The following is a 26128-nucleotide window of genomic DNA, read 5'->3' as shown; positions in this document are numbered from 1 at the left end:
TCACGCGGAGTTGTCATTGCGGTCATAAGGGACCGTCCCCAGTTCTGGAGGGACTGGACTCAGCAGGAGGGACTGGACGCAGGACGCACAGGAGGCGGCGGCAGAGCGCCATGTCCAGGCAGCGCCCAGCCCGGCATCCCGCTGCTGCAGGGGAGAGCAGTAACTTTGTGTGATGCCTCTTCTCCCTCGTGGTGTGGGGAAGTTTGGGATCTATCGGACAAGTTGAATGCCCAGGAGGTGCTAGCGGTAAGCGGTGAGGAGGGTGTGTTTGTTTGCCCCTGGTCGTGGGCTGCTCTTCCAAGGACAAAAGTGCATCTCAAGGGGGACTCGTTCTCCGGCTGCGGGGGAGGAGAAGAGGAAGCCCCAAACCTGTGGATAGCAGCGGGCAGGGGGGGAGCCATGGCCACCACGGCTGCTTCCAACCCCTACCTCCCCAGCAACAGCATCCTATCCCCGGGCTCCATCGTCCACTCGGACTCGGGGGGTGGAGGGGGCATGCAGCCTGGCAGCGCGGCGGTGACTTCGGTGTCGGGTGGTTACCGGGGGGACCCCACGGTGAAGATGGTGCAGAGTGACTTTATGCAGGGGGCCATGGCGGCCAGTAACGGAGGACACATGCTGAGCCACGCACACCAGTGGGTCACGGCGCTTCCTCACGCGGCGGCGGCTGCAGCAGCTGCAGCGGCGGCAGCGGCCGAGGCCGGCTCACCTTGGTCCAGCAGCCCGGTGGGGATGACCGGCAGCCCGCAGCACCCTCAGCAGCAGCAGGATGTGAAGGGGGGAGCTGGGAGGGACGAACTGCATCCGGGGGCTGCTTTACATCACCGACCGCCTCACCTAGGACCCCACCAAGGACATCAGGGTGGCTGGGGAGCCGCGGCCGCCTCTCACATCCAGTCCATGGCCGCCGCAGGGGCTCAGCAGCAACAGCAGCAGCAACAGCAACAGCAGCAGGCGCTTCTCTACTCCCAATCTGGGGCTTTCACTGTGAACGGTATGCTGAGCCCACCCCCGGGGAGCCAGAGCCTAGTCCACCCGGGCCTGGTTAGGGGTGACACCCCCGAGCTGGCCGACCACCACCACCATCATCACCACCACCAGCAGCAGCAACATCAGCACCACCAACAGCAGCAGCAGCAACAACAGCAGCAGCACCACGGGGTGAACAGCCATGAGCCGCACTCCGATGAGGACACCCCGACCTCGGATGACCTAGAACAATTCGCCAAGCAGTTCAAACAGAGAAGGATCAAACTGGGCTTCACCCAAGCGGACGTGGGCCTTGCCCTGGGCACCCTCTATGGCAATGTCTTCTCCCAGACCACCATCTGTAGGTTTGAAGCTCTTCAGCTCAGCTTCAAAAACATGTGCAAGCTCAAACCCCTGCTCAACAAGTGGCTGGAGGAGGCCGATTCGTCCACAGGCAGCCCGACCAGCATCGATAAGATCGCCGCCCAGGGCAGGAAGAGGAAGAAGAGGACCTCCATCGAGGTGAGCGTCAAAGGGGCCCTAGAGAGCCACTTCCTCAAGTGCCCCAAACCATCAGCTCAGGAGATCACCAACCTGGCCGACAGCCTGCAGCTGGAGAAGGAGGTGGTCCGAGTGTGGTTCTGTAACCGGAGGCAAAAAGAGAAGCGGATGACCCCACCAGGGATCCAGCAACAGACGCCAGATGATGTCTACTCCCAGGTGGGCAATGTGGGGGCCGACACGCCGCCCCCTCACCATGGGATGCAAACTAGTGTGCAATGACTGGAATGGGCACCCACGGGGGGAAGATGGTCACATACAGCCCCACTCACCCACAACGCTCTTTTTTACTGACAGATTCCCCACCACCACCACCACCATGTCATTCACCACCTCCATCTCCTGGCACATGGGTGGACATGCCATTGCACCAAAAACTGCAGAGCGCTCCTTTTAATATATACTCTATTTTTTAAAAATCGTTTTTTATTTGCCTTACCCAAATTTAAAAAAAAAAAGACATGCCACTTGACTTCTCTGCCCAGCAAGGGTGCCCACATCACATATAGGGCACAAGATAATCAGCTGTCTTCTGCGGCTTTTATAAAATAAAATAAACAAGGTTGCAGTATTTTTTACCCGTGGTTGTAGGAACTTGCCAGCCCTTTATGGCTACTAGTCATAGCCTTTTCCCTGAACAACACAAAAAAAAAATCAAATATTCAGGAACAGAATGTGCCCTCATCTCAGCAAGCCAAGCAATGAAATATGCACACAGCACTAAGAAGTGACTTGAAATACATTGGAATACATTTATCCTGTGCAAATAAAGCAGGGTACACACCGAGGATAGATGTCCTGCTCTCTGAACTATTCTACCAGCCACAAGTGTACAGAAATCATTTTAAGATGTCAACAAAAAAAAAAAATATCCTATTTTTCTCGTGGCTCTTTTTATCCTGATCCCTCACCCATGACCCTTGAGATTTTTTTTTTTTTTTACTCAACCCCCAAAAAAAACTAAAAAAAAAAACGGATTTAATTATTCTATTTAAAACATTCATTTGGACTTCTGTATCTGCACTTATCGTGACTACACCTCTTCTAAAGTCCGTTGCCAACTATGATCAGATCATATACTGCATTTTCCAAGCGGTGTTTTTTGGTAGGTTAAAAAAAAAAAAAAAAAAAAAAAACAGACTTAAAGACAGCGGTAAAAAAAAAAAATATTAGATCAATAACTGATCTAAAAATTGCTTTATATTTTCATCAAATGACTTCTTTTAATATTTTATTCAGAATACCTATGAACTTGATGCAGAACAGTAATTTATTTTTTTCCCCAAAATCTTGTATTACGTGTTGTTTTTTTATTTTATTTTTTTGTTTATTTTATTTTTTTGTTTTTGTTTTTTTTCAGACGAGCACAAAAAAACATTTGAAAAAGAAATATGGACAGGTTACAATGGTCTCTTTTGATGTGATCATTTGATTGTAATTTAATTTTTAGTAGTGGTTTCCGTAAGAGCTGATTGAGAAAATAAATTTGGTAGAACGATTCAGATCTGTGTGTGATACCTATGAAAAACAAAACAATGGTGGTACAAGCAGAGCAGCTCCTTGTTATTGTGTCTGAATTATTAATAATGGGGGTAATGTCTGTTGTTTTGTATTGTATAAGTTCTATTTAGTTCACTGCCAGTCTTAATTGTCCCCTCCATCCTTAAACGCAAGCCTAGTCCCCAAATGCCCTTTATTTAGTATAAAATAATGTGTATGTGTGGAAACTATGTTGGCTGCAATGGAAATCTCATATGGTTTTTTATTATGGATCAGCTAAACACTGAATAGGGACATGTTTGTTTATTATTTTTTAATTATTGAGCAGTCTACATCCAAGTTAAAATTTCCAAATGACCTTTTTATTTCTCCATACTGCCACTAAAGAGATTTTTGTTATCATTTTTTTTTTTTTTTTTTTTGCAAAGTGTATTGAGTGAATAATCTAAACAGTTGATAATGGTGGGTTTGTGTGTGCCTAGCAATACCCTATTCCAGTTGTGTATAGAATCAGGACCGATTGCACTGTTGTCTTTTTTTTTTTTTTTTTGTTATTTCTCCCCTTTAAAAAAAAAAAAAAAATGGCAGGGTCTTTAGACAATCTGTTCCATACGGGCTTCCATAAGGTTTTTTTTTTTATATTAATATCATTATTTGCGTATAGATAGATGTATAGATGCGCCTTTTCCTGCCACCATGAATCCAGCTTTAAATGGTGTTTTCTATCCAGCAGATGCGGCCATCATTGGCAGGCCTCTTGTCATTGCTAGGAATTGGCATACAGGCCGATCTCATTGTTCTGAGCAGCTTTATTTTATCTCTCAGGGTGACAGCATAATCCCAATTTCTAAAATCCACGGGGATCTCCATACACAGCAATGGACAGGACTACAATAATCACACCAGTGCAGTGTATTAGTGGTGTGTGTGTGTGTGTTGGCGGTCTATATGTATTTTTTTATTTTTTTTATTCCATGTTTTATTTTCTTAGGGCTAAGCTCCAGTGCATGATCTCCCAGCAGTGACACTGTTAGGATGTGCTCCCTATTCACACGTGGCCTGCAATCCCATTTTTCACACATGAAGAGTAGAGGGTTATTGAGACAGGGAGTCCCTTTATTTGAATGACTTAGAAGCTGGATTCAGATAGATGTCTTTCTTTTTTTTTTTTTTTTTTTTGTTCTTTTTTTTTGGCTTCGCATTGTTGCTGTGTTAAAAGATTTGCGAATCACACCAGCATGCCTGTGATGTGACTATGGAGTGGTGCTCCTAGCAGAGGTGATCCTACTTTCACTGATTCCTGTAGGAAGGTCACACAATGCTTTTGTAGTGTTACTTTGCAGTAATGGAAAGGGCAGGGAGCTCCTAGGAAGGCTCTATGGCTTTTTGACTATCAAGGTTTTCCAACACAATAGATCCCTACTCCTGCTCATGTAACTGTACTGTGGCTTTGCTGGCATACAAGCCAAGGTGCCTACCACTGGCTTGTGATCTAGCCTGCATTATCTGCTTATACTGGAGAATAAGAGGCTGTTTTATTCATGAAGTTTAGAATTATGTGGTCATTCATTTAATCATGTGACTGGATAATAAAAAGGACATCACCGCATTTTTTTTTAAAAGTGTCAATTCTCAACTCCTTTAGTAAATCAGCCTGGATGTGTGTATGTGTGATGGATCTATGTGATCATCAGCTGGCTAGGTGGTATCTCTCACCATGATGTCCCCCTCCCCCTCCCCTCCAATCCATACTGTGTCTGATAATGAATGATTTGTAATGACAACTGTAGAGATTCCTCTACCACAATTTTTGTGTCTACAGTTTTACCAACAAGTGTAACTTGATTTCATATTTCTTTTATTTTTATTTTACATTTGTTTTTTTTTTGTTCCCTTAAATTATATATATTTGTAACCTATTTATCTTGTTAAAAGCATTTTTTTGGTTGTATTTATCCGTTTATTTTCATAATAAAAAGGCCCTTTTCGAGCTCAATGAAATGTAGCAAGAGCGAAATTTGTTGTTCTTTTTGGGGGCAGTCAGGATTTGGTAGAGAGAGAGGGAGAAGGGTTTCCTGTGACGCTGGATACAATGTAAATATTACTATTGATGACCACACGTGCTTCCTATTCAGCAATGTGACGCCTCCCACTCACCATTTATTAGCCATATTATATGACAAGCTGCTCAGTTTATAGTGTATAGTAAACAACGCTTTGTTCATGTGCTTGTGTCTGCGTGGAGTCATGTGAAGAAAAGGCAAGGGGGTAGATTTCAGCCTTGGCTTGCATGGCCTCTATGATAACCCGTAGAAAGTGGCAGGGAATAATGAGTTGACAGATCTAATGTATTCATCTTTCAGTAAGTGATGGGGCAATGAGCTGCGATGAGCACAGAATGCAGTGTATGTGTATTGCTGCCTGTCTATCCATCCTGATCGGCTAGCTGGGGAGTGAGGCGGGGGTCAGTGCAGTGACGTCATGACTGGCAGCTCCAGAGGAGGCTTTGACCTTGACATTAGAAGGGAAATCATTCAGCTCCTCTGTATACCCCTTAGAACAGGCACCATCCCTGTGTGTGTGGGTGTGTGTATGTGTAAGACTGTCCGGGGGATTTCACACAATAGCTGCTACAATGGCTGTCCACTATTTCTTTATACATGTGTCGATTTTATTTTAAATATAGCGTTTTATTAGTAGGATGTTACTGGGCAGCTACTGCTTGTTTTATTCTGGGTGCTGGGCATATGTCTCCTGTCCTGGCATAATGATCAGAGCAGCACAGGATAAACTTCTACATTGTTTTATTATTGTTGTCATTACTGGCATGATCCTTTAATATATATATATACACACACACACATATTCTCTGCGATATTTAATGGACATTGGAAATGGTCCTGTTATCACTCCATTATATATATATAATAAGAGGACCATTTCCAATGTCTATTGAATATTGAAGATAAATATATAAATATATATATAGATAGATAGATAGATAGATAGATAGATAGATAGATAGATAGATAGATATTATCTTCAATATTCAATAGATATTGGAAATAGTCCTGTTATTACTCCAAAATGCATATCTATCTATCTATCTATCTATCTATCTATCTATCTATCTATCTATCTATCTATCTATCTATCTATCTATCTATGTATCTATCTATCTATCTATCTATCTATCTATCTATCTATCTATCTATCTATCTATATGTATGTATATATATATATATATATATATATATATATATATATATATATATATATATATATATATATATATATATATATATATATTTATATGTATATATATAGATATATAGATAGATAGATAGATAGATAGATAGATAGATAGATATAGATAGACAGATAGATAGATAGATAGATAGATAGATAGATAGATAGATAGATAGATAGATAGATAGATAGATATTATCTTCAATATTCAATAGACATTGGAAATGGTCCTGTTATTACTCCAAAATGCGCATATATATATATATATATATATATATATATATATACACATACATACATACATACATATATAAATAGATAGATAGATTATATATATATATATATATATATATATATATATATATATATATATATATATATATATATATATACATACACATATATATATAGATAGATTATATATATATATATATATATATATATATATATATATATATATATAGATAGATAGATAATATATATATATATATATATATATATATATATATATATATATATATATATATATATACAGAGAGAGATCTATCTGCAATATTCAATAGACAATGGAAATATATATATATATAATTTTTTTTAACAATATTTAACATTATCTGTAGAAAATTAGCAAAGTATACCTTTAATTGAAAAAAAAATATGTATTATATGTATAAAAGTATACCATTATATTTATAGAAGTATACCTTTAATTGATGTTTATACATAACTTTTATTACAGTTTTTTGTACTATTTTTTAATAGTAAGTAGTAAGCTGCTTCAGTTTTGCATGTGTTAAAAAAAAAAACACCATCAGAAGGCTTATTTAGACTTCTATGCAAATATATGAGATAAGAAATGTTTATAGAATATTTCATAATATACAGAATATTTCAAAAAGTCGTTTGAAAAGTCAGACATCGGTTGGCCATCGGGCAATACATATAGTTTTTATGGTCCAATGTTATTTTGGAACTAATGCTGGCTACTCATTATACCATTTTATTGTACAATTTTCCTTTTAGATTTATCAAAACCATATAATATGAGGTCAAACCTAAACATTTTCAGTTTGTATGCAATCAGGCAGGCCCTTGCACTACATAGTTGAAGGTAGATCTAGAGAAAGTTGAACAAGAAAATGATAATGTATGGCCTGCATAGTAATGTTATAGGTTATCAACAAATAACCAATGTGTATTCTTATTGTGCGATGTGTGAGTATATATATATATATATATATATATATATATACAGGCATACCCCACTTCTAAGTACACAATTGGGTTTATTTACTAAAGCTGTAAAGTGCAAAATCAGGCTCATTTTTGCATATACACCAATGAGCTTCCAGGTTTTATTGCCAGGCTTAATTAAACAAGCTGGGGTCTAGCTCATTGGTTTATATGCAGAAGTGAGCCTGATTTTGCACTTTCCAGCTTTAGTAAATAAACCCCATTTACATACTTAATTGGGGTATGCCTGTATATATATATATATATATATATATATATATATATATATATATATATATATATATATATATATATATATATATATATATATATATATATATATATATATATATATATATATATATGGGTGGATACGTGGATTAGATAATAGAAACTACATTTGCTACTTTTTTTGATATACTGAAACGTTGTATATGTTTTAAAATATAATTTGCAATGTTGTTATATTTTATTATTTAAGAAGGTCCTTCAGGTGCAGTTTTATGGCAGGGTGTGATTGGGCACCCTTTGGGACTGTAGGGATAAGTTTGATTGCACAGTGTGCCTGTACCCATCTGGCTGTCTTGTATCGTGTAGTGATGACCGGTTTGTGGTCTCCTTGCCCTAGTCACACAATGGTATATCTGTTCTCCATAGTATTCCTATGTTGTAGTGGTTGGTCCTAATCCTTCCTATAAAACTCTTGTGCCCATCAGTCTGTTTCCTGAATCTTTATGTGGTTGAGGTCTTGCTCTGCTATGAACACATCAGTAGCTGACCTGCTTCTTGTGCCCATATGACAGTGAATGATTGGCACCCATCTCCAGACTTCATGGTGTGCTCACAATGCTTTAGGTGTTTGAAATGATCTTAACTGTTTAATGACAACTGGGACAATCACAGCCGAAGCAAACAAAACAGCTGTTACCTATAACAACTAATCAGATTCCCTTTATCAATCTACCAAAAATAAAATCTAATTGGTTAAAATATTCTACGGCTTCACCTTTCATAAATCGATCTGCTTGCCTGGGTGTTAAAAATAACAAATACGTGTAAAATAGTTTTATTACAGATTTTTTATCTTATTTAAAATTAAAACGCAGCACGGAAATAATGCTAGTGGGTTTTCTTAAAGTTGTCGGAAGTCTTCTATTCATCGTACATTCTGGCAGATATTTAGTGCTAGGACTTGTAGTTCACCAAAGTAGAATAATGTCACTCTGGAAGTGTGTATTGGAGTTGCAAGTCCCAGAGCCGATCTCCTACACATGACGAATTGATACAGCCATAGAAGTGCAATTATCACTTTACCCTCTGTTAATAATGTAACAACTTTAAAACCTTCTCGTTAGACAACGTTTCTTGTTTGATTAAATGCTGGGAATGTCCACATGTATTTCTATTCTTTGTAAGAATAGATATGTGTGTATGTATATATGCCTGAAATTTCTCCTGTTATTTAAAACATTTACCAACCCTTCTGAAACACACGTGTATGCACATATATACTGTATATACATGTGTATACGTGTTGGGTCTAGTGGTGGTGACCTATGTGGCCGTGCTAGGTATGGTGGTACCATATGTAGCAGTACTGGTTATGGTGGTGCTGTAAGTGGCAGTACTAGGTCTTGTGATGCCCTATATAGCAGTGTTGGATCTGGTGGTGTCCCAAATAGCAGTGTGGGGCCTGATAGTGCCCTATATAGTAGTGCTGGATATGATGGTGCTGTATGTAGCAGTGCTGAATCTGGTGGTGCACATAGTTCTGGGTATGGTGGAGCTGTATGTAGCAGTGCTGGGTCTGGTGGCGCCCTATATAGTAGTGCAGGGTCTAGTGGTGCCCTATAAAGTAGTGATGGGTCTGGCGGTGCCCTATATATAGTGCTGGGTCTGGTTGTACTGTATGTAACAGTGCTGGCTCTGGTGCTGTATATGGCAATGTAGTTCTGATCATGCCTTTTAAAGTAGTTTTTGGTCTTGTGGTGCCCTATATAGTAGTACTGGGTCTAGTAATGCTCTATATAGTAGTTCTGGGTCTGGTTGTACTGTATGCAACAGTGTTGGCTCTAGTGGTGCTGTATATAGTAATGCAGGTCTGGTGGTCCTTTGTATAGTAGTGTTGGGTCTTGCAGGGTCTTATATAGTAGCGCTGGGTCTGGTGGTGCCTTATATAGTAGTGCTGAGTCTGGTGGTGCCCTCTATAGTAGTGCTGGATCTTGTGGTGCCCTATATAGTAGTGCTGGGTCTGGTGGTGCCCTATACATTATTGCTTGGTCTGGTTGTACTGTATGTAGCAGTGCTGAGTCTAGTGGTGCTGTATGTCGGTCTGGTGGTTCTTTGTATAGTATTGTTGGGTCTCCTGGTGTCCTATATAGCAGTGCTTGGTCTGGTTGTACTGTATGCAACAGTGCTGGGTCTACCGATGCCGTATATAGCAATGTAGGTCTAGTTGTGTCCTGTATAGTGGTGCTGGGTCTTGTGGTGCACTATAGTAGTGCTGAGTCTGGTAATGCCCTAAATAGTAGTGCTGGGTCTGGTGGTGCCCTATACAGTATTGCCTGGTCTGGTTGTACTGTATGTAGCAGTGCTGGGTCTAGTGTATATAGCAATGTAGGTCTGGTGGTGCCCTGCATATTAGTGCTGGGTTTTGTGGTGCCGTATATAGTAGTGTTGGATCTAGGAGTGACCTATATAGTAGAGTTCGGTCTGGTGGTGCCCCATATAATAATGTTGGGTCTGGTGCCCGTGAGTCACACATAGGTGAGATAGGGAGAGAGACAAGAGCACCATGCTTTCACAAAGATTTAAATTTCGCGGATGAATTACCATCCACCAGTTGCCTAGCAACTTAATTCAAGTAGAGCTAAAAATATGCAAGGATTTTGTATTGTCATTAATAAAAATGGCACTGTGACACAGCAGATCGGTGTAGAATTGTCAGCAGCCATGGCTAGTGTACAGGCGGAGATCAGGATCCGGTGCCCCTTGTGCCCCCCTGGCAGGTCCATGCTGATCACACATGACTGGAAATCGATATATATAGCACTTTTATCCTCCATAGGAACAGAAATAGTGCTTCTTTATATAAATAGCTTTCGCTTTTCTTTGGCTAAGAGGTGATAATATTACCATTCCTGTTTTAGTGGTGTCTTCCTACAATCCAGAATTACTGGGGCCGATTTACTAAAAGTCTATTTTTACTGCATTCATGCACCAATCAGGTCCAGGGAAAGAAAAATCACTCATGTATAAAATGATCTTTAGAGTAATTTGTGTGTGAGCTCGGTGACAGCATGTGGGGTGCATCTCTGTCCCCCAGCCTTGTTCCCACCATAGCATCTTCCAGCAGTAATCGGCTGGGACAAATAGATCATTAAAAGGTCAAAGTCACACTCTGAGGTGAATGGACTATCTGTATCCGTTCAATGCATTGACCTTTGTCTTTACTACCTGCTGTCTGTATTCATGTAGGATCATGGCAATTGAAGCTGAGATTACCCTGGTGTCAGTGAGGGGAGCTGATCGCTACTAACCCTTTCCCTGCCAGCACACCACACACTCTGATAAAAAGAGCCTCTTCTGCTCACATAAAATCTCATGAATGGCAATATACACACAGACACAAGCTTAGGAATTTGCATAAAAGAAAAAAAAAACACAATAAAAAAAAAAGAAAATCTAAAATATATAATCACTATAAGTGTAAATATAGAATCCAGTAAGAGACAACTAGTTAGATTTGTTACAAAAGATATATATATGACTCAATCGGTCTTTTTTATTGCATGTACAGATATTTGAGAGTACATTTTTATCCCTCTCCACTCTATCAAAATAAATAAATAAAACGCCTAAAAAACACAAAGGACGTCCAAAAACATGAACATGTTAAACATGTTAATAACCAGTAATTCATATCGAATTAATATCGTACATATGCAAGAACATTCAGAGCGTGCAGAACGTTCTGTTTGTACTAAAATATATATATATGTAAATCTGTGAGATATATATATATATATATATATATATATATATATATATATATATAGATAGATAGATAGATAGATAGATAGATAGATAGATAGATAGATAGAGAGAGAGAGAGAGAGAGAGAGAGAGAGAGAGAGAGAGAGAGAGAAAGACGTTATTCATTTGGGCAAAAGTTTAAATAGCCATATTGTATACACTATAACAAAAAAATTAAAAAATATATATAGAGAGACATGTTAGTCACTTGGGCAAAAGTTTAAATAGCCATATTGTATACACTATAACATGAAAATAAAAAAAAAAAATATATAGAGAGAGACATGTTAGTCATTTGGGCAAAAGTTTAAATAGCCATATCGTATACACTATAACAAGAAAAAATATATATAAATACATATATATATATATATATATATATATATATATATATGTATATATATATATATATATATATATATATATTTATATATATTTTCTCTTGTTCTCTCTCTATATATATATATTTTATATATATATATATATATATATATATATATATATATATATATATATATATATATATATATATATATATATATATATATATATATATATGTAAATACATTTATATATATTATTATTATTATTATATTATTGAATTATTATTAAATATATATATATTATTGAATTATATATATCTATATATATATATATATATATATATATATATATATATATATATATATATATATATATATATATATATATATATATATATATATTATTATTATTATTATTATTATTATAGGAGCTAGAGTGGTAGACATGAGTTACATTTTGACCCTGTAATATTTATTGCTCAAGGTTTCTTCTTATTAATACCTCTGTATCTCCAATAATATATATATATATATATATATATATATATATATATATATATATATATATATATATATATATATATATATATATATATATATATATATATATATAAATGTTTTATTATTATTGGAGATACAGAGGTAGACATGAGTTACATCTTGACCCTTCAATATTTATTGGCCCTGGTATATTTAGAAATGTATATTTATTGGTGTGTCACAGGGTCAATGTTTTTGGCTAAATAAAATAACTCCAATATTAACATTTTTTTTTTATCCATATAAAAGATTTACTTGTATTACTTTGTTTAGTAAAGCTGCTCTGAATTCAAGGAATCAGGTGCACAACACTTTTCTATTTTTTATTTCTCTGCATATGGTTGGCTATTCGCTAAGTTGTTCTGGGTAAAATATACATTCGTCTTTAGTAAATCGCCCTAATACCGAATCAGCCCCAGTATAAGCGGTGGTTTATAACACATGGCTGTCCAATAAAAAAAAGAACACGTGCGAGATGGTGCCTGAACTGAGTTTCAGAAGCCCTAATTGTCCCATGGATTTCTTCCCAGGGAGATCCATTTGGGGTATTTAGTGTAGGAAAGCAAAGTGTTTGTTCTCTTTAAGGCCACACAGGTCACCCAGACAGTGTCCTCGCAGTAGATCGCTCACACCAGGTACAGCGATTATCTGTACTTACACATTATCCTAGTTGTGCCTGCATTTTCCCCCTGCTAAGTAAAGCCACATGCAATGCTTATTAATTGATAGCTATGCTGCTTAAATGACATTGTAAAGGGGATGTATACAGCTAGTTGCTTCACAAATTATACAACACAACAGATCTCCCTCTTGTGCAATTAAGACAATAACTCGCAATCCTATTTGCATTTACAAAGGTATATGTTTTCCCACAGCTAGTATTCTAGTGAGGAAATGAGCAGAAATGAAATCAATATTGTCTATAGGAGAGCAGATCCTCTGGCTGCTTGCAGGCCACTGAGACCTATTAAGGTCAAGAGGACAAGTGTATTGTCAGGGGGGTTCCATAGTGAACAGGTAATCTGCATGACAGTCCCATTCTACAGCACACCCTCTGTCTCCTCTGCCACACAGTTCCCAGAGAAGAGAGAGAGAGTGACTGTGTGTTTATTTATTGCTCAAGGTTTCTTCATATTAGTGCCTTTGACCAATCGACAGAATTGTGTGAGACAGACTGACTGCTGTCTATACATTTAGTCATATTCTTTACATATCTACACTTAAGTACCATTATATGGAATGCACACATACTTGCAAAGTTAAAGCAATGCCAGAGTCATGATGTGAGAGTGTAGCAGCCAGATTTCAGTTCACTAAACGATGCTGATTGGTTGCTATTGGTTGCTGCATCCGCAATATTGGGTTTGGTCAAATAGGACCAACATGTATGCACACATTTAAAATATACTGTAACCCTTTGGATTTGCTGAAAAAAATATAATATTTATGAGACATTTGTTACTAAATGTAAAGAATTTAAAAAAAATTAAAGGTAAATTGTGCCCAATCCCAAAAATGACCTATTTTCACATAAACAGAATTTAAAGTAATTAATTAACCAATACATTTCTAAGGTGATTTCGTTTTTTATTTTTATTTTTATTTTTAAAGGGGAGGATCACTAACTTTGTAAAAAAAATAAAAAATAAAATAAGAACTCACTGTTGCAATTAACATTTTCCAAAATATATAATATTAGTTGTTCTTTAATGTTATGCCTATTTAATAATTGTGACCTGAGTATGTATATATCTATATAGATAGATAGATAGATAGATAGATAGATAGATAGATAGATAGATAGATAGATAGATAGATAGATAGATAGATAGATAGATATCTGTATATATAATTTATATTGCACAACTGTTAAATCTTAACTCTATTGAAATAAAGTCCCTTGGTTTGTAGGATAGGGTCTCAAAGCAAACCCAGCACTTAATATACAATGCAGTTATACTTTTAAATATCAAATTACAGTATACAGTGCAGTTATCCTTTTAATATAAAATTGTATATGCGTGTGTTTGTGCTATCAGACAACAGCTTTTCAGATTCCCATTTAAGAATTAATTCACATTGTTAATTTTTTTAGGACAATGTAAGCGGATTGGACAATGCTACTGAAAATCAGCATTAGCTTACTTTTTTTGCAGCTGTTTGGTAATGGGTTTCTGAAAAAAGTCTTTGTTCACATTTCTATGCTAAAAACCACAGCACAAGAAAGACCCTCAGTTTCAAAGTGCAATGTGAGTGCTGGGATAAGCAGGCCACCTACCACTGTACTCTGGAAAGTGTACAGAAACTGCTGCATGCAGGGGTTTGGATGCACTCAGCCACAACATAGACAGACATTTGTACTGTTCCATTAGTTATACTGGTACAGAACAGTACTCTTGGTATCCATACTATGTATAGGCTTGGCAAACCACACTGCAGCACTGGTATGCAAGCCTTTATAGAGCCTGTTTTTGAATATGTGTATAGATAGATCAATATAGATCTATCTATCTATCTATCTATCTATCTATCTATCTATCTATCTATCTATCTACCTATCTATGTGTTAGTAACAGAGTGTTCGTAATAGACACCCACTTGTTCACTTTGGGTAAGGCCCCCACTAGACATGTGCATTAGTTTTCGTCCGAATGCATTTTAGTCCGAATTTCGGGGATTTTTAAATTCGTTTAAACAAACGGTAACAAATGCGCAGAATCCAAAATCCAAAAGATCCGACATAACAAATGCTTTACTTTTGTTTTGTTGCAACAACAGTTTGATATAGATAGAAGATTCAACATGACAGTGACAATAGCGATCTGTGTCTATTGAATCTGAGGTTGAATGTGCCTAACTTAACTCCATTAGTCCAAGATTATTCGACATAGAGAGAAAAGATTCAACATTATAGAGACATGAATATTCGACATGGAGAGAAAAGATTCGACATAGAGAGAAAAGAATCGACATAGAGACATGAAGATTTGACATAGAGAGAAAAGATTCGACATAGAGAGAAAAGATTCGACATTATAGAGACATGAAGATTCGACGAAGCAGCTAAAAACATACGATCGCCCATAGGCTATAGAAGAATTCTAATGTTGGTTGACTAGTAATAATAATTAATAAATATAAATATTACTAGTCATACAACATTAGAATTCTACTATAGCTTGTGTGCGGAGCATTCGACCGGAAATGTGCGATTGCGGCGTCAAATCTCTTAGCTGATCCGTCAAATCTTCTTTGAACATTCGACAGACACCATAAGCCTTCAATAACAGATTCAACCTTAATTAATTTGGATTTTCGGACGAATGCATTTTTTAACAAAACAAAATAAATAAAAACGAATTTCGGAAGTAACTAAATAAAAAAAAAATTCGGACGGAAACAAAATTCAGAAAAAAAATATTTCAATGTGCACATGTCTAGCCCCCACAAGTAAACATCTGCAGTTTTACAGAGACATCAAGAGCTCTGGCATGTCAATGCAGCTTTCTGTTGCAAATTTAAAAAATGCACAAATAAATGATTTTTCACTGCTGACTACAGGGCAATACGTGTATATTAATTAATTAATAAAATAATAAGTGTATACAGTAAAACCTTGGTTTGAGAGCGTTTTGTAGGGCAAGCTACAGTTTTAAATACATTTTGACTTGATATACAAGCGATGTCTTCATATACAAGTAGCATCATGTCACAACTGAGTATAAAAGAGAAGAGAGGCGCCTCTAAGTGTAGGAATATGGTTACATTTACTGAAGGTACAACATTTAGCAACATATTGATACACTTGGAGGCGCCTCTCTTCTTATTTATACTCTGTAGCTCCTGCTGGATTTTGCTTCTAATCCCCTTGTGGAGGCTTCCATTTGTGGATGGACATTTTATGGTTACACAACTTATCACATTACTATAATCTTTTTATGGACTATAAACTGAAGGACGTATGAACAAATGGTTGTGGAACAAATCATTTGAGTTTCCATTATTTCTTATGGGGAAATTTGCTTTGATATACAAGTGCTTTGGACTACAACCATGTTTCTGGAATGAATTATGCTTGCAAACCAAGGTTTTACTGTATGTACAATTCAGTAAAAGCTAAAACAAATATAATCAATGGCAGCAAATAGTTTGCTCTACAACATTGTTTCACATTTGGCAGGTTCACTTTTTAAGGGTTCGTGGCCATGTTTTAAATATGTGGTATATATACTGTAACTCTAATGTGGTAGCTAAATATCTTTTTTTATTTTTTTTATTTATGACTTGCCTTTTGCATATACACCGTGAGACAAAAGTAATGCCTTTATTTTTTCAGATTGAAATGGCAACATGACAGGTTTCCATATATAGGTTTTATTTCACAGTAGTGAATCACTCTTCACAAATCATATCAATATACACTGAATCGGTCAGTATTAGATGATGAGTCACGCTTGTTGTTGTTGTAGTGTGGTCATAGTCTACGGTTCACAATAAAGAAAAGAGAATGTGTTGTGGTAACTGTGCAGTGTTTGAGGAAGGCCTTTTCCTCAGTCTGGCGATGAATCACTAAAAGAAATCTGAACTCTTAAAGCAGAACTACATTCAGAGATTAACTGTTTCCCAAAAAGAAAGCTTGAGTTAGAAAAGCTCAATAAATTGTTATTAAAGCGGATGTGCCACTAAAAAAATATATTAAAAGCCAGCAGCTACAAATACTGCAGCTGCTGACTTTTAATATAAGGACACTTACCTGTCCTGGAGTCCAGCGCCGTCCGCAGCAGATGACGAGCGATCGCTTGTCACCCTGCTGCTCCCATCTCCATCCATGGTGAGGGAACCAGGAAGTGAAGCGCTGCGGCTTCACTGCCCGGTTCCCTACGGCGCATGCGCGAGTCGCGCTGCGCCCGCCGATTGGCTCCTGCTGTGTGCTGGGAGCCGAGTGTTCCCAGCATACAACGGGGGACGGACGGGAAGCAAGGAAAAAACCCGTCTTTTGCCCGTATTGTGTGGCCGGAAGTGGGTGCAGATACCTGTCTGTAGACAGGTATCTGCACCCCCCTCCCCCCTGAAAGGTGTCAAATGTGACATCGGAGGGGGGGGGGGTGCCGATCAGCGCGACTTCACTTTAGAGTGGAGATCCGCTTTAAATCTCTAATCAAACATACCAACATTGTTTTACATTACAGTGGCCCTGATTCACAAAGGACTTACGACGGCGTATCTCCACGTACACCGTCGTAAGTCCGAATGTGCGCCGTCGTATCTATGCGCCTGATTCTTAGGCCCCGTACACACGGCCGAGGAACTCGACGTGCCAAACACATCGAGTTCCTCTGCCAGTTCAGCCCTGAAGCCGCCGAGGACCTCGGCGGGCCGAGAGCTCCCATAGAACAACGAGGAAATAGAGAACATGTTCTCTATTTCCTCGCCGAGGTCCTCGTCGGCTTCCTCGGCCGAAAGTGAATTCAGCCAGAAACTCGGTCGGTAGCTGAATTCTGCCGAGGAAACTGGTCGTGTGTACAGGGCCTCAGAATCATTTGCGCTTGAATTCGGCCAAGATACGAGCGGCGTAAGTCTCCTACGCCATTGTATCTTGCGTGCATATTTACGCTGGCCGCTAGGTGGCGCTTTCGTTGATTTACGCGTTGAATATGCAAATGAGCTAGATACGCCGATTCACGAACGCACTTGCGTCCGGCGTATTAAAATACGCTGTTTACGTAAGGCGTCCGACCGGCGTAATTTTACCCCGATTAAAGCAGGGGTAAGTCATGTTTGGTATGGACGTCGGAAATGTCGGAACAGCTTTGTATTTTACGTAGTTTGCGTAAGTCGTACGTGAATGGGGATGGGCGTAGGTTACGTTCACGTCGACTAAGCATTGAGCCGGCTTAATTTACGGAGAAAATGCGACGTGATACTGAGCATGCGCGCGCATGCGCCATTCGTTAGGTGCGTCATTTACGCGGAGTCACGATTCATTACCATACAACCACTACCCCTACCAGCCTACTTTGAATTAGGCGGGCTTACGCCGGCCCATTTACGCTACGCCGCCGTAACTTAGGGTGCAAGTTCTTTGTGAATACGGTACTAGCCTCTCTAAGTTACAGTGGCGTAGCGTATATGAGATACGCTACGCTCACCTAAAGTTAAGCCAATTTTTGTGAATCTGGGCCAGTGTTTTCATCTACTTTGTGCCTAAAACTCATGCTCTGTGTATGGTAGATTAGGAATTAGAGTTGTGGGGCTTCTACAACAGTAATGTTCATATAGGCACCTCTGGGTGGCACTTAAAGGGGTTGTAAAGGTTTGTTTTTTATTTTCTAAATAGGTTCCTTTAAAGGGGTTGTAAAGGAATTGTCCCCTAAATAGCTTCCTTTACCTTAGTGCAGTCCTCCTTCACTTACCTCATCCTTCCATTTTGCTTTTAAATGTCCTTATTTGTTCTGAGAAAAAAGCTCACTTCCTGTTCTTCTGTCTGTAACTCACCACCGTAATGCGAGGCTTTTTTCCTGGTGTGGAGAAAGCCTCTTGAGGGGCGAGGGGCGAGCAGGAGTGTCAGGACGCCCACTAACACACAGCTCCTTTCTCTATCTGCTAAGTAGACTGACTTGCCTTCTCGCCCCCTCCCCCCTTAAGAGGCTTTCTCCACACCAGGAAGAAAGCCTTGCATTACGGTGGTGAGTTACAGACAGAAGAACAGGAAGTGAGGATTTCGCAGAAGAAATAAGGACATTTAAAAGCAATATGGAAGGATGAGGTAAGTGAAGGAAGACTGCGCTAAGGTAAAGGAAGCTATTTAGGTAAAACAAAAAAATCCTTTACAACCCCTTTAACCACTTGCTTACTGGGCACATAAACCCCCTTCGTTCCCAGGCGAAATCTCAGCGTCCGGCACTGCGTCGCTTTAACTGACAATTGCGCGGTCGTGCGACGTGGCTCCCAAACAAAATTGGCGTCCTTTTTTCCCACAAATAGAGCTTTCTTTTGGTGGTATTTGATCACCTCTGCGGTTTTTATTTTTTGCGCTATAAACAAAAAAAGAGCAACAATTTAAAAAATATATATATTTTTTTTACTTGTTGCTATAATAAATATCCCAATTTTTTTTTAAAAAACTATTTTTTTTCTCAGTTAAGGCCGATACGTATTTTTCGACGTATTTTTGTAAAAAAAAAAAAAATCGCAATAAGCGACTGGTTTGCGCAAAAGTTATAGCGCCTACAAAATGGGGAACAGAATTATGATTTTTTTTATTATTTTTTTTTTTTACTAGTAATGGCGGCGATCTGCGATTTATATTGGGACTGGGATATTGCGGCGGACGTATCGGACACTTTTGACACAAATTTGGCGCCATTCACATTTATACAGCGATCAGTGCTATAAAAATGCACGAATTACTGTATAAATGTGACTGGCAGTGAAGGGGTTAACACTAGGGGGTGAGGAAGGGGTTAACTGTGTAGCCTGGGTGTGTTATAACTGTGTGGGGGGAGGGGGGTGACTGGGGGAGGGGACCGATGCTGTGTCTCTATGTACAAGAGACACAGATCGGTCTCCTCTCCTCTGACAGCACGTGGAGCTCTGTGTTTACACACAGAGCTCCACGTCCCTGCTGTCACCTGCCGTGTCACCGACGATCGCGTGTACCCGGCGGACATCGCGGCCGCCAGGTACACGCATCGGGTCTTCGGCGATGTGTCGGGACAGTTTTTACCCGCCGCGCGCCACCCAGTGGCGCGCGCGGGTAATGCACATAAAAGGCCGTTTTTAAACGGCCACTTGGCACTTGAGAGCCGCGCTGCGGACGTATTTCGTCTATAGCGCGGATCTCAAGTGGTTAAGCTAGTGCATTGTTGGTTCACTTACCTTTTCCTTCGATTTCCCTTCTAAATGTTTTTTTTTCTTTTTCTGAATTTCTCACTTCCTGTTTCTACTCAGTAAGCTGTTCTGGCTGACTATCCACAGCTCAGATTATGGTGGCAAGTTTACAGGAAGTGAGTTTCTCCACAGTAAATTTGCCACCATAATCCAAGCTGTGGATAGTCAGCCAGAACAGCTTACTGAGTAGAAACAGAAAGTGAGAAATTCAGACAAAGAAAAAAAACATTTAGAAGGGAAATCGAAGGAAAAGGTAAGTGAACCAACAATGCACTAGCTTAAAGGAACCTATTTAGAAAATAAAAAATGAACCGTTACAACCCCTTTAACCACTTAAGACCCGGACCAATATGCAGGTAACGGACTTCTTGCGATTCGGCACTGCGTAGATTTAACTGACAATTGCGCGGCCGTGCGACGTGGCTCCCAAACAAAATTTGCGTCCTTTTCCCCCCACAAATAGAGCTTTCTTTTGGTGGTATTTGATCACCTCTGTGGTTTTATTTTTTGCGCTATAAACAAAAAATAGAGCGACAATTTTGAAAAAAATTCAATAATTTTTTACTTTTTACTATAATAAATTTTCCCCAAAAATATATAAAAAAAACTTTTTTTTCCCTCAGTTTAGGCCGATACGTATTCTTCTACATATTTTTGGTAAAAAAAACCGCAATAAGCGCTTATCGATTGGTTTGCGCAAATTTATAGCGTTTACAAAATAGGGGATAGTTTGATTGCATTTTTATAAAAAATATATTTTTTACTACTAATGACGGCGTACAGCGATTTTTTTTCATGACTGCGACATTATGGCGGACACTTCGGACAATTTTGACACATTTTTGGGACCAAATGGCAAAAAGTGCTATAAAAATGCATTGTTTACTGTGAAAATGACAATTGCAGTTTGGGAGTTAACCACTGGGGGGCGCTGTAGGGGTTAAGTGTGACCTCATGTGTGTTTCTAACTGTAGGGGGGTGGGGGTGGACTTGTGACGTCATTGATCGCCTTTCCCTATATCAGGGAACAGATGAGCAATGACAGCGCCACTGTGAAGAAAGGGGAAGGTGTGTTCACACACACCTCTCCCCGTTCTTCAGCTCCAGGGACCGATCGCGGAACTCCTGCGGCGATCTGGTCTGCGGGTCCCGCGGTCACGGAGTTTCGGACCGGGTCGCTCGCGCCCGCAACCCACGGGTGGACATTTAACAATCACGTACAGGTACGTGATTGTGCCCAGCCATGCCATTCTGCCGACGTATATCGGCGTTAAGCGGTCCTTAAGTGGTTAAATAGGTTCATGCTCAGTATAGATTATTAGTTCCTAGGCCCCATTCCCCCACACCACTTCCCCTCCTCCTCAGCAAGGGGTTCACTGTATACCTCCTTGGCCTTGTAGGCCTGGTTACAGGATTGATTAATATTCACATCAGATACAATATATGCATGCAGGAGATTTAGGAACTATGGGACCAGGAGCGTTAGCCTTGTGTTACCAGTACAGCAGGAGTTTATTGATTGCATTTCTCTGTTGGCGAAATAAACCTGTGTTGAAGTACCTGATCATGTGCAGGGAAATGTAAACAAAATAGGCACATAACTGGATGTTTTTGTGCATACATGTTCTCATCATCAAGAAGTATTGTTTTAGTAAATTACCCCTTAGGTTTTATACGGGACATACAGGAATAAAAGTAAGAAAAAAGAAAACCCCTTAATGTTATCTGTGGAGTCACCTGCTTTTAATGAAGGAAGAGAAATAAAGGAAGTTTAAATGTATTATATACCCCTTTGCTAAACTTTGAGAAATGTGGAATAGGCATAAATGTTTTCTGCATTGGGTATGCTTCTTAATATTTTAACAGGCTTTAGAGGTTAAAGGAAGATATAAAAATTGCTGAGCATACAGAAACAGTGGTGTAGCTAAGTTACATCTGTTATTACCACCCACAAGTGATATAGAGTTAATACATACAGCTAAAATATTTGTAAAAGGGTGAAAATTGTACTTAAATTACTTAGTATAAAAAAGTGCAATATGTTGGCTGCTAAAGTTTAGTGGAGTACAAAATGTAACTTTCATTTTGGAGCCTGATTTATGAAAGTTTTAGGTCCTAAGGAAAGCTAAGCTGAATAGAAGCTACACAGCAACTTGTACATATTTAACAGATTGGTGCATAGCTATTGTCTGTATGGTGCATAGCTATATGGTGCATAGCTATTGCCAGCATCTGGAATCACATCCGTCCATACACATCCATATTTATTTATTTTATGTATTACAGGTACTTATATAACGTTGTCAATTTATGCAGCGCTTTATATATATATATATATATATATATATATATATATATATATATATATATATATATATAAAATATGGTACATTCGCATCAGTCCATGCCCTTAACCTCCCTGCCGGTATGATTCTTTCAGATTAGATTATTATAATATAATAAAAATAACTATAAATAATTATAACAAATAATAATGTAATTATAATAAAAATGATTGTAATCAAATCAAAACACTGAAATTTGCTCAGTTGCAGAATTGTCGCTGTCATTACTTTCAGTGTTTGATGACGAATTTCCCCACAAATCGCTATCGCTCAATTCTGCAAGTGATTCTAATTTATTATCGCTGTTTTCTAGCTGGTCTAAAACCACATTTGATGTAAAGGGACACTTTTTGGTTGCTATGGACAATCTCCAGTTTCCAGGCAGAAAGAACCGTTTTTATTATATAAAAGTGCATACAGGACACTGGGCAGACCACTAAGGACAAAGGGGGTGTGTAATTTGATACAGTACTGTAATCTGTAAGATTAAGTACTGTATCTATACTGTGTTTTTGACTTTTTGAATTTGGTGCTGAACTCCGCCTCCGTGCATCACAACGAAGCTTGGCACTCAGCAGTGTTAATCGAGCGAGGAGGCAGGTTGTACACAGAGCGGGGACACATCGCAGGATCCAGGGACAAGGTAAATAACTTTCCCTGTATCCTGCAATGCAATCCAGAGTCTGACTCTGGGTTACCGCTTTTGGTATGAAAATTTTCCCCCGAGCCAGACTCGGGAATACCACCAGGGAGGTTAAGGAGCTTACAATCTAGGGTCGCTAAAGCCCCATATTAGATTTTCTCCAGATTTTTGTCTTCAGATTTACCAAAACCATATAATATAAGGTCAAACCTTAAGAGTTTCAATTTGTATGCAATCCGGCAGACCCTTGCACTACGTGGTTATGGTAAATCTGAAGACAAAAATCTGCAGAAAATCTAATAGTGTGTATGGTCCTAACTCACATTCATACACATGCTAGGGTCAATTTAGAAAGGAGACGATTCCATATAAACATAAATTCCTATTTCTAAAAGTAGAACTTAAAGCCAAAACCTGGGACGTTTTTAAATTTACTTTTGTAATGTCCCCCCCTCCCAAATGTCATGGTTTAAATGCTCCTTTGGCTGGTGGGGCTGGGGAGAAATAAGTAAAAATACTGAACTTATTTCTTACCCCTAAAGGTCCAAAACTCACATTCATACATCCCCCTGCTAGGACCAATTTAGAAAGGAGCCCATTCCATATAAACATACATTCCTATTTCTAAAAGTAGAACTTGAAGCCAACATCTGGGTTGCTTTTAAATTGTATGCAGTGAACCGCCCCCCCACCACACACACACACACATGCACACATTGCATGGTTTAAATGTTCCTTTGGCTGGGGTGGTTGGGGGAGGGAATAAGTACAACTACTTATCTTATTCCTCTCTCCTAAAGGCTTCCTCCTTCTCCTATGTCTCATCTCTCCAAATCAGTCACTGTCCAGCTGGTCACAACTGTCTAGCATCATCATGTACAATGCAGGACCAGCAGTCCTGCATTGCTACAGGAAGAAATGGCAAGGGTCTGCCAAAGGACAATAAAGGATAGTACCGGCTGCTGGAAGAGTGAGGAATAATGTAAGTATTTGTACTCCCCCTCCCCTATCCAAGCAAGCATTTAACCCATGTAGTGGGGGGGGGGGGGGACCACATAACATGGGCACGTTTTAAAAGTAGCCTGGATTTGGTTTTTAGAACAGGTCAAGAGGAACTGGAATGTATATCTAAAGCCAAAATAATATTTTGTTTTAATGTTGATGTCTGTGTCACATTGTGGAGATTTCCCTTTATTTCCTTTTCTAGATACTTCTGTTGTATTTAGAACCGGTGTCCCCCTATTTATATATTTTTCCTCAGCTTCTGAAAACTGTAAAAGCTTACATTTCCCATATATTTTATCTACTTTACAGCGAGGACCAATAGAGAGGATGACTCTCCCTAGTATGGCAGACAACATTAAAAACCAGACAGCGGTTGTATCACTTCCACACTTTAACCTCCCTGGCGGTATGATTATTTCAGAAAAAAGGTGCTGAAAGCGGTACCATTATTTGCAAGGAAATTTGGCGTTTTATATTGTAGGCCTGTAATTCTTAGGAATAACTCATTTAAATCTGATCAAACAAGAGTCTAATAGGCATCCCGGGTATGACATTTTTTTTAAAAACAAAATTATAAATTATAATATAATAAATAATTATAAATAATTATAACAAATAATAATATAATTATAATAAAAATTATTCAATAATGTAATCAACTCAAAATCAGTGAAATTTGCTCAGTTGCAGAATTGTCGGTCATTACTTTTATTTTTTTATGACGAATTTCCCCACAAATCGCTATTGCACAATTCTGCAAGTGATTATAATTTATTATCGCTGTTTTCTAGCTGCTCTAAAACCATTTTTGACATAAAGGGACACTTTTGGTTGCTATGGACAATCTACAGTTTGCAGGCAGAAAGAACAGTTTTTATTATATAAAAGAACATGTAGGACACTGGGCAGACCACTAGGGACAAGGTGGTGTGTATTTTTTACAAACAGTACTCTAATCTATAAGATTACAGTATACTGTATGTATTGTGTTTGTTTACCTTTTTGAATTTGGCGCCGTTCTCCGCTCCTGTGCGTCGTAACGTCGCAGGGAACAGAGATCGGCGGCACAGGAGGACACTGTGTGAATCGAGTGAGGTCCCGCTCGCTCACACAGCGCGGTGGCATCGCTGGATCCAGGGACAAGGTAAGTAAACCATGCCTGTGGATTCAGCAAGGCAAGCCCGAGTCTGACTCGGGGTTACCGATCGTAGCCAAAAAATCTCACCCCGAGTCATACTTGGGAATACCGCCAGGGGGGTTAAGATTATCAAATATAAGTAATTTTGTTAACCTAGTCTTACGATCAGGCCACTCCTGCTAAATAGCACAGCCAGGTTCGTGAACTCCATTACAGTAGCAACACATAGGGTTGATTTACTAAAACTGGAGAGTGCAAAATCAGGTACAGCTGAGCATGATAGCCAATCAGCTTCTTACTTCAGCTTGTTCAATTAAGCTTTGAAACAACCAAAACAAAAACAACCTGGAAGCTGATTGGTTTCTATGCAGAGCCGCACCCAATTTTGCACTCTGCAGTTTAGTAAATCACCCCCATAATGCCCAAGAATATATCCCCAGGCTCAAGGCAAAGAAACACCACCTGGATGCTGATGAGATGCTGGGGTTTACTTAGTAAAGTTCATTTTCACTTAGCTTAGTAGTAAGTAAGAAGAAGCTGCGGTGACTTCAGTAATCCAATTATGTATGAGCAAAAGTCCTGTTTTTTCTTAAATTTTCCTTGCATATGATTGGGTATTTTAAGAGAACACTCATTCCCTGAGCTAATTGAAAATTTGCTTCCCAAAGCAAACATGCTTTATTCCTTTATTAAATCC

The 26128-nt window shown here is 38.8% G+C and overlaps 1 protein-coding gene across 1 annotated transcript in view; it reads left to right on the top strand.

Moving 5' to 3' along the window:
• POU3F3 (POU class 3 homeobox 3) overlaps positions 1 to 5026 on the top strand; it is a 5205-nt gene extending 179 nt beyond the window's left edge. Inside the window, exon 1 of the mRNA XM_040336405.1 lies at positions 1 to 5026. This exon is cut by the window's left edge and continues 179 nt beyond it. Coding sequence (XP_040192339.1) covers positions 400 to 1752 — 1353 coding nt within the window. The 5' untranslated portion in view covers positions 1 to 399 and the 3' untranslated portion in view covers positions 1753 to 5026.
• Positions 5027 to 26128: the final 21102 nt, after the last annotated feature.

The sequence above is a fragment of the Rana temporaria genome, chromosome 2, assembly GCF_905171775.1.
Source record: "Rana temporaria chromosome 2, aRanTem1.1, whole genome shotgun sequence".
NCBI classification, from domain to species: domain Eukaryota; kingdom Metazoa; phylum Chordata; class Amphibia; order Anura; family Ranidae; genus Rana; species Rana temporaria.
The sequence above is the reverse complement of the archived record's forward strand: the minus strand, read 5'-3'. Positions and strand labels throughout refer to the sequence as shown.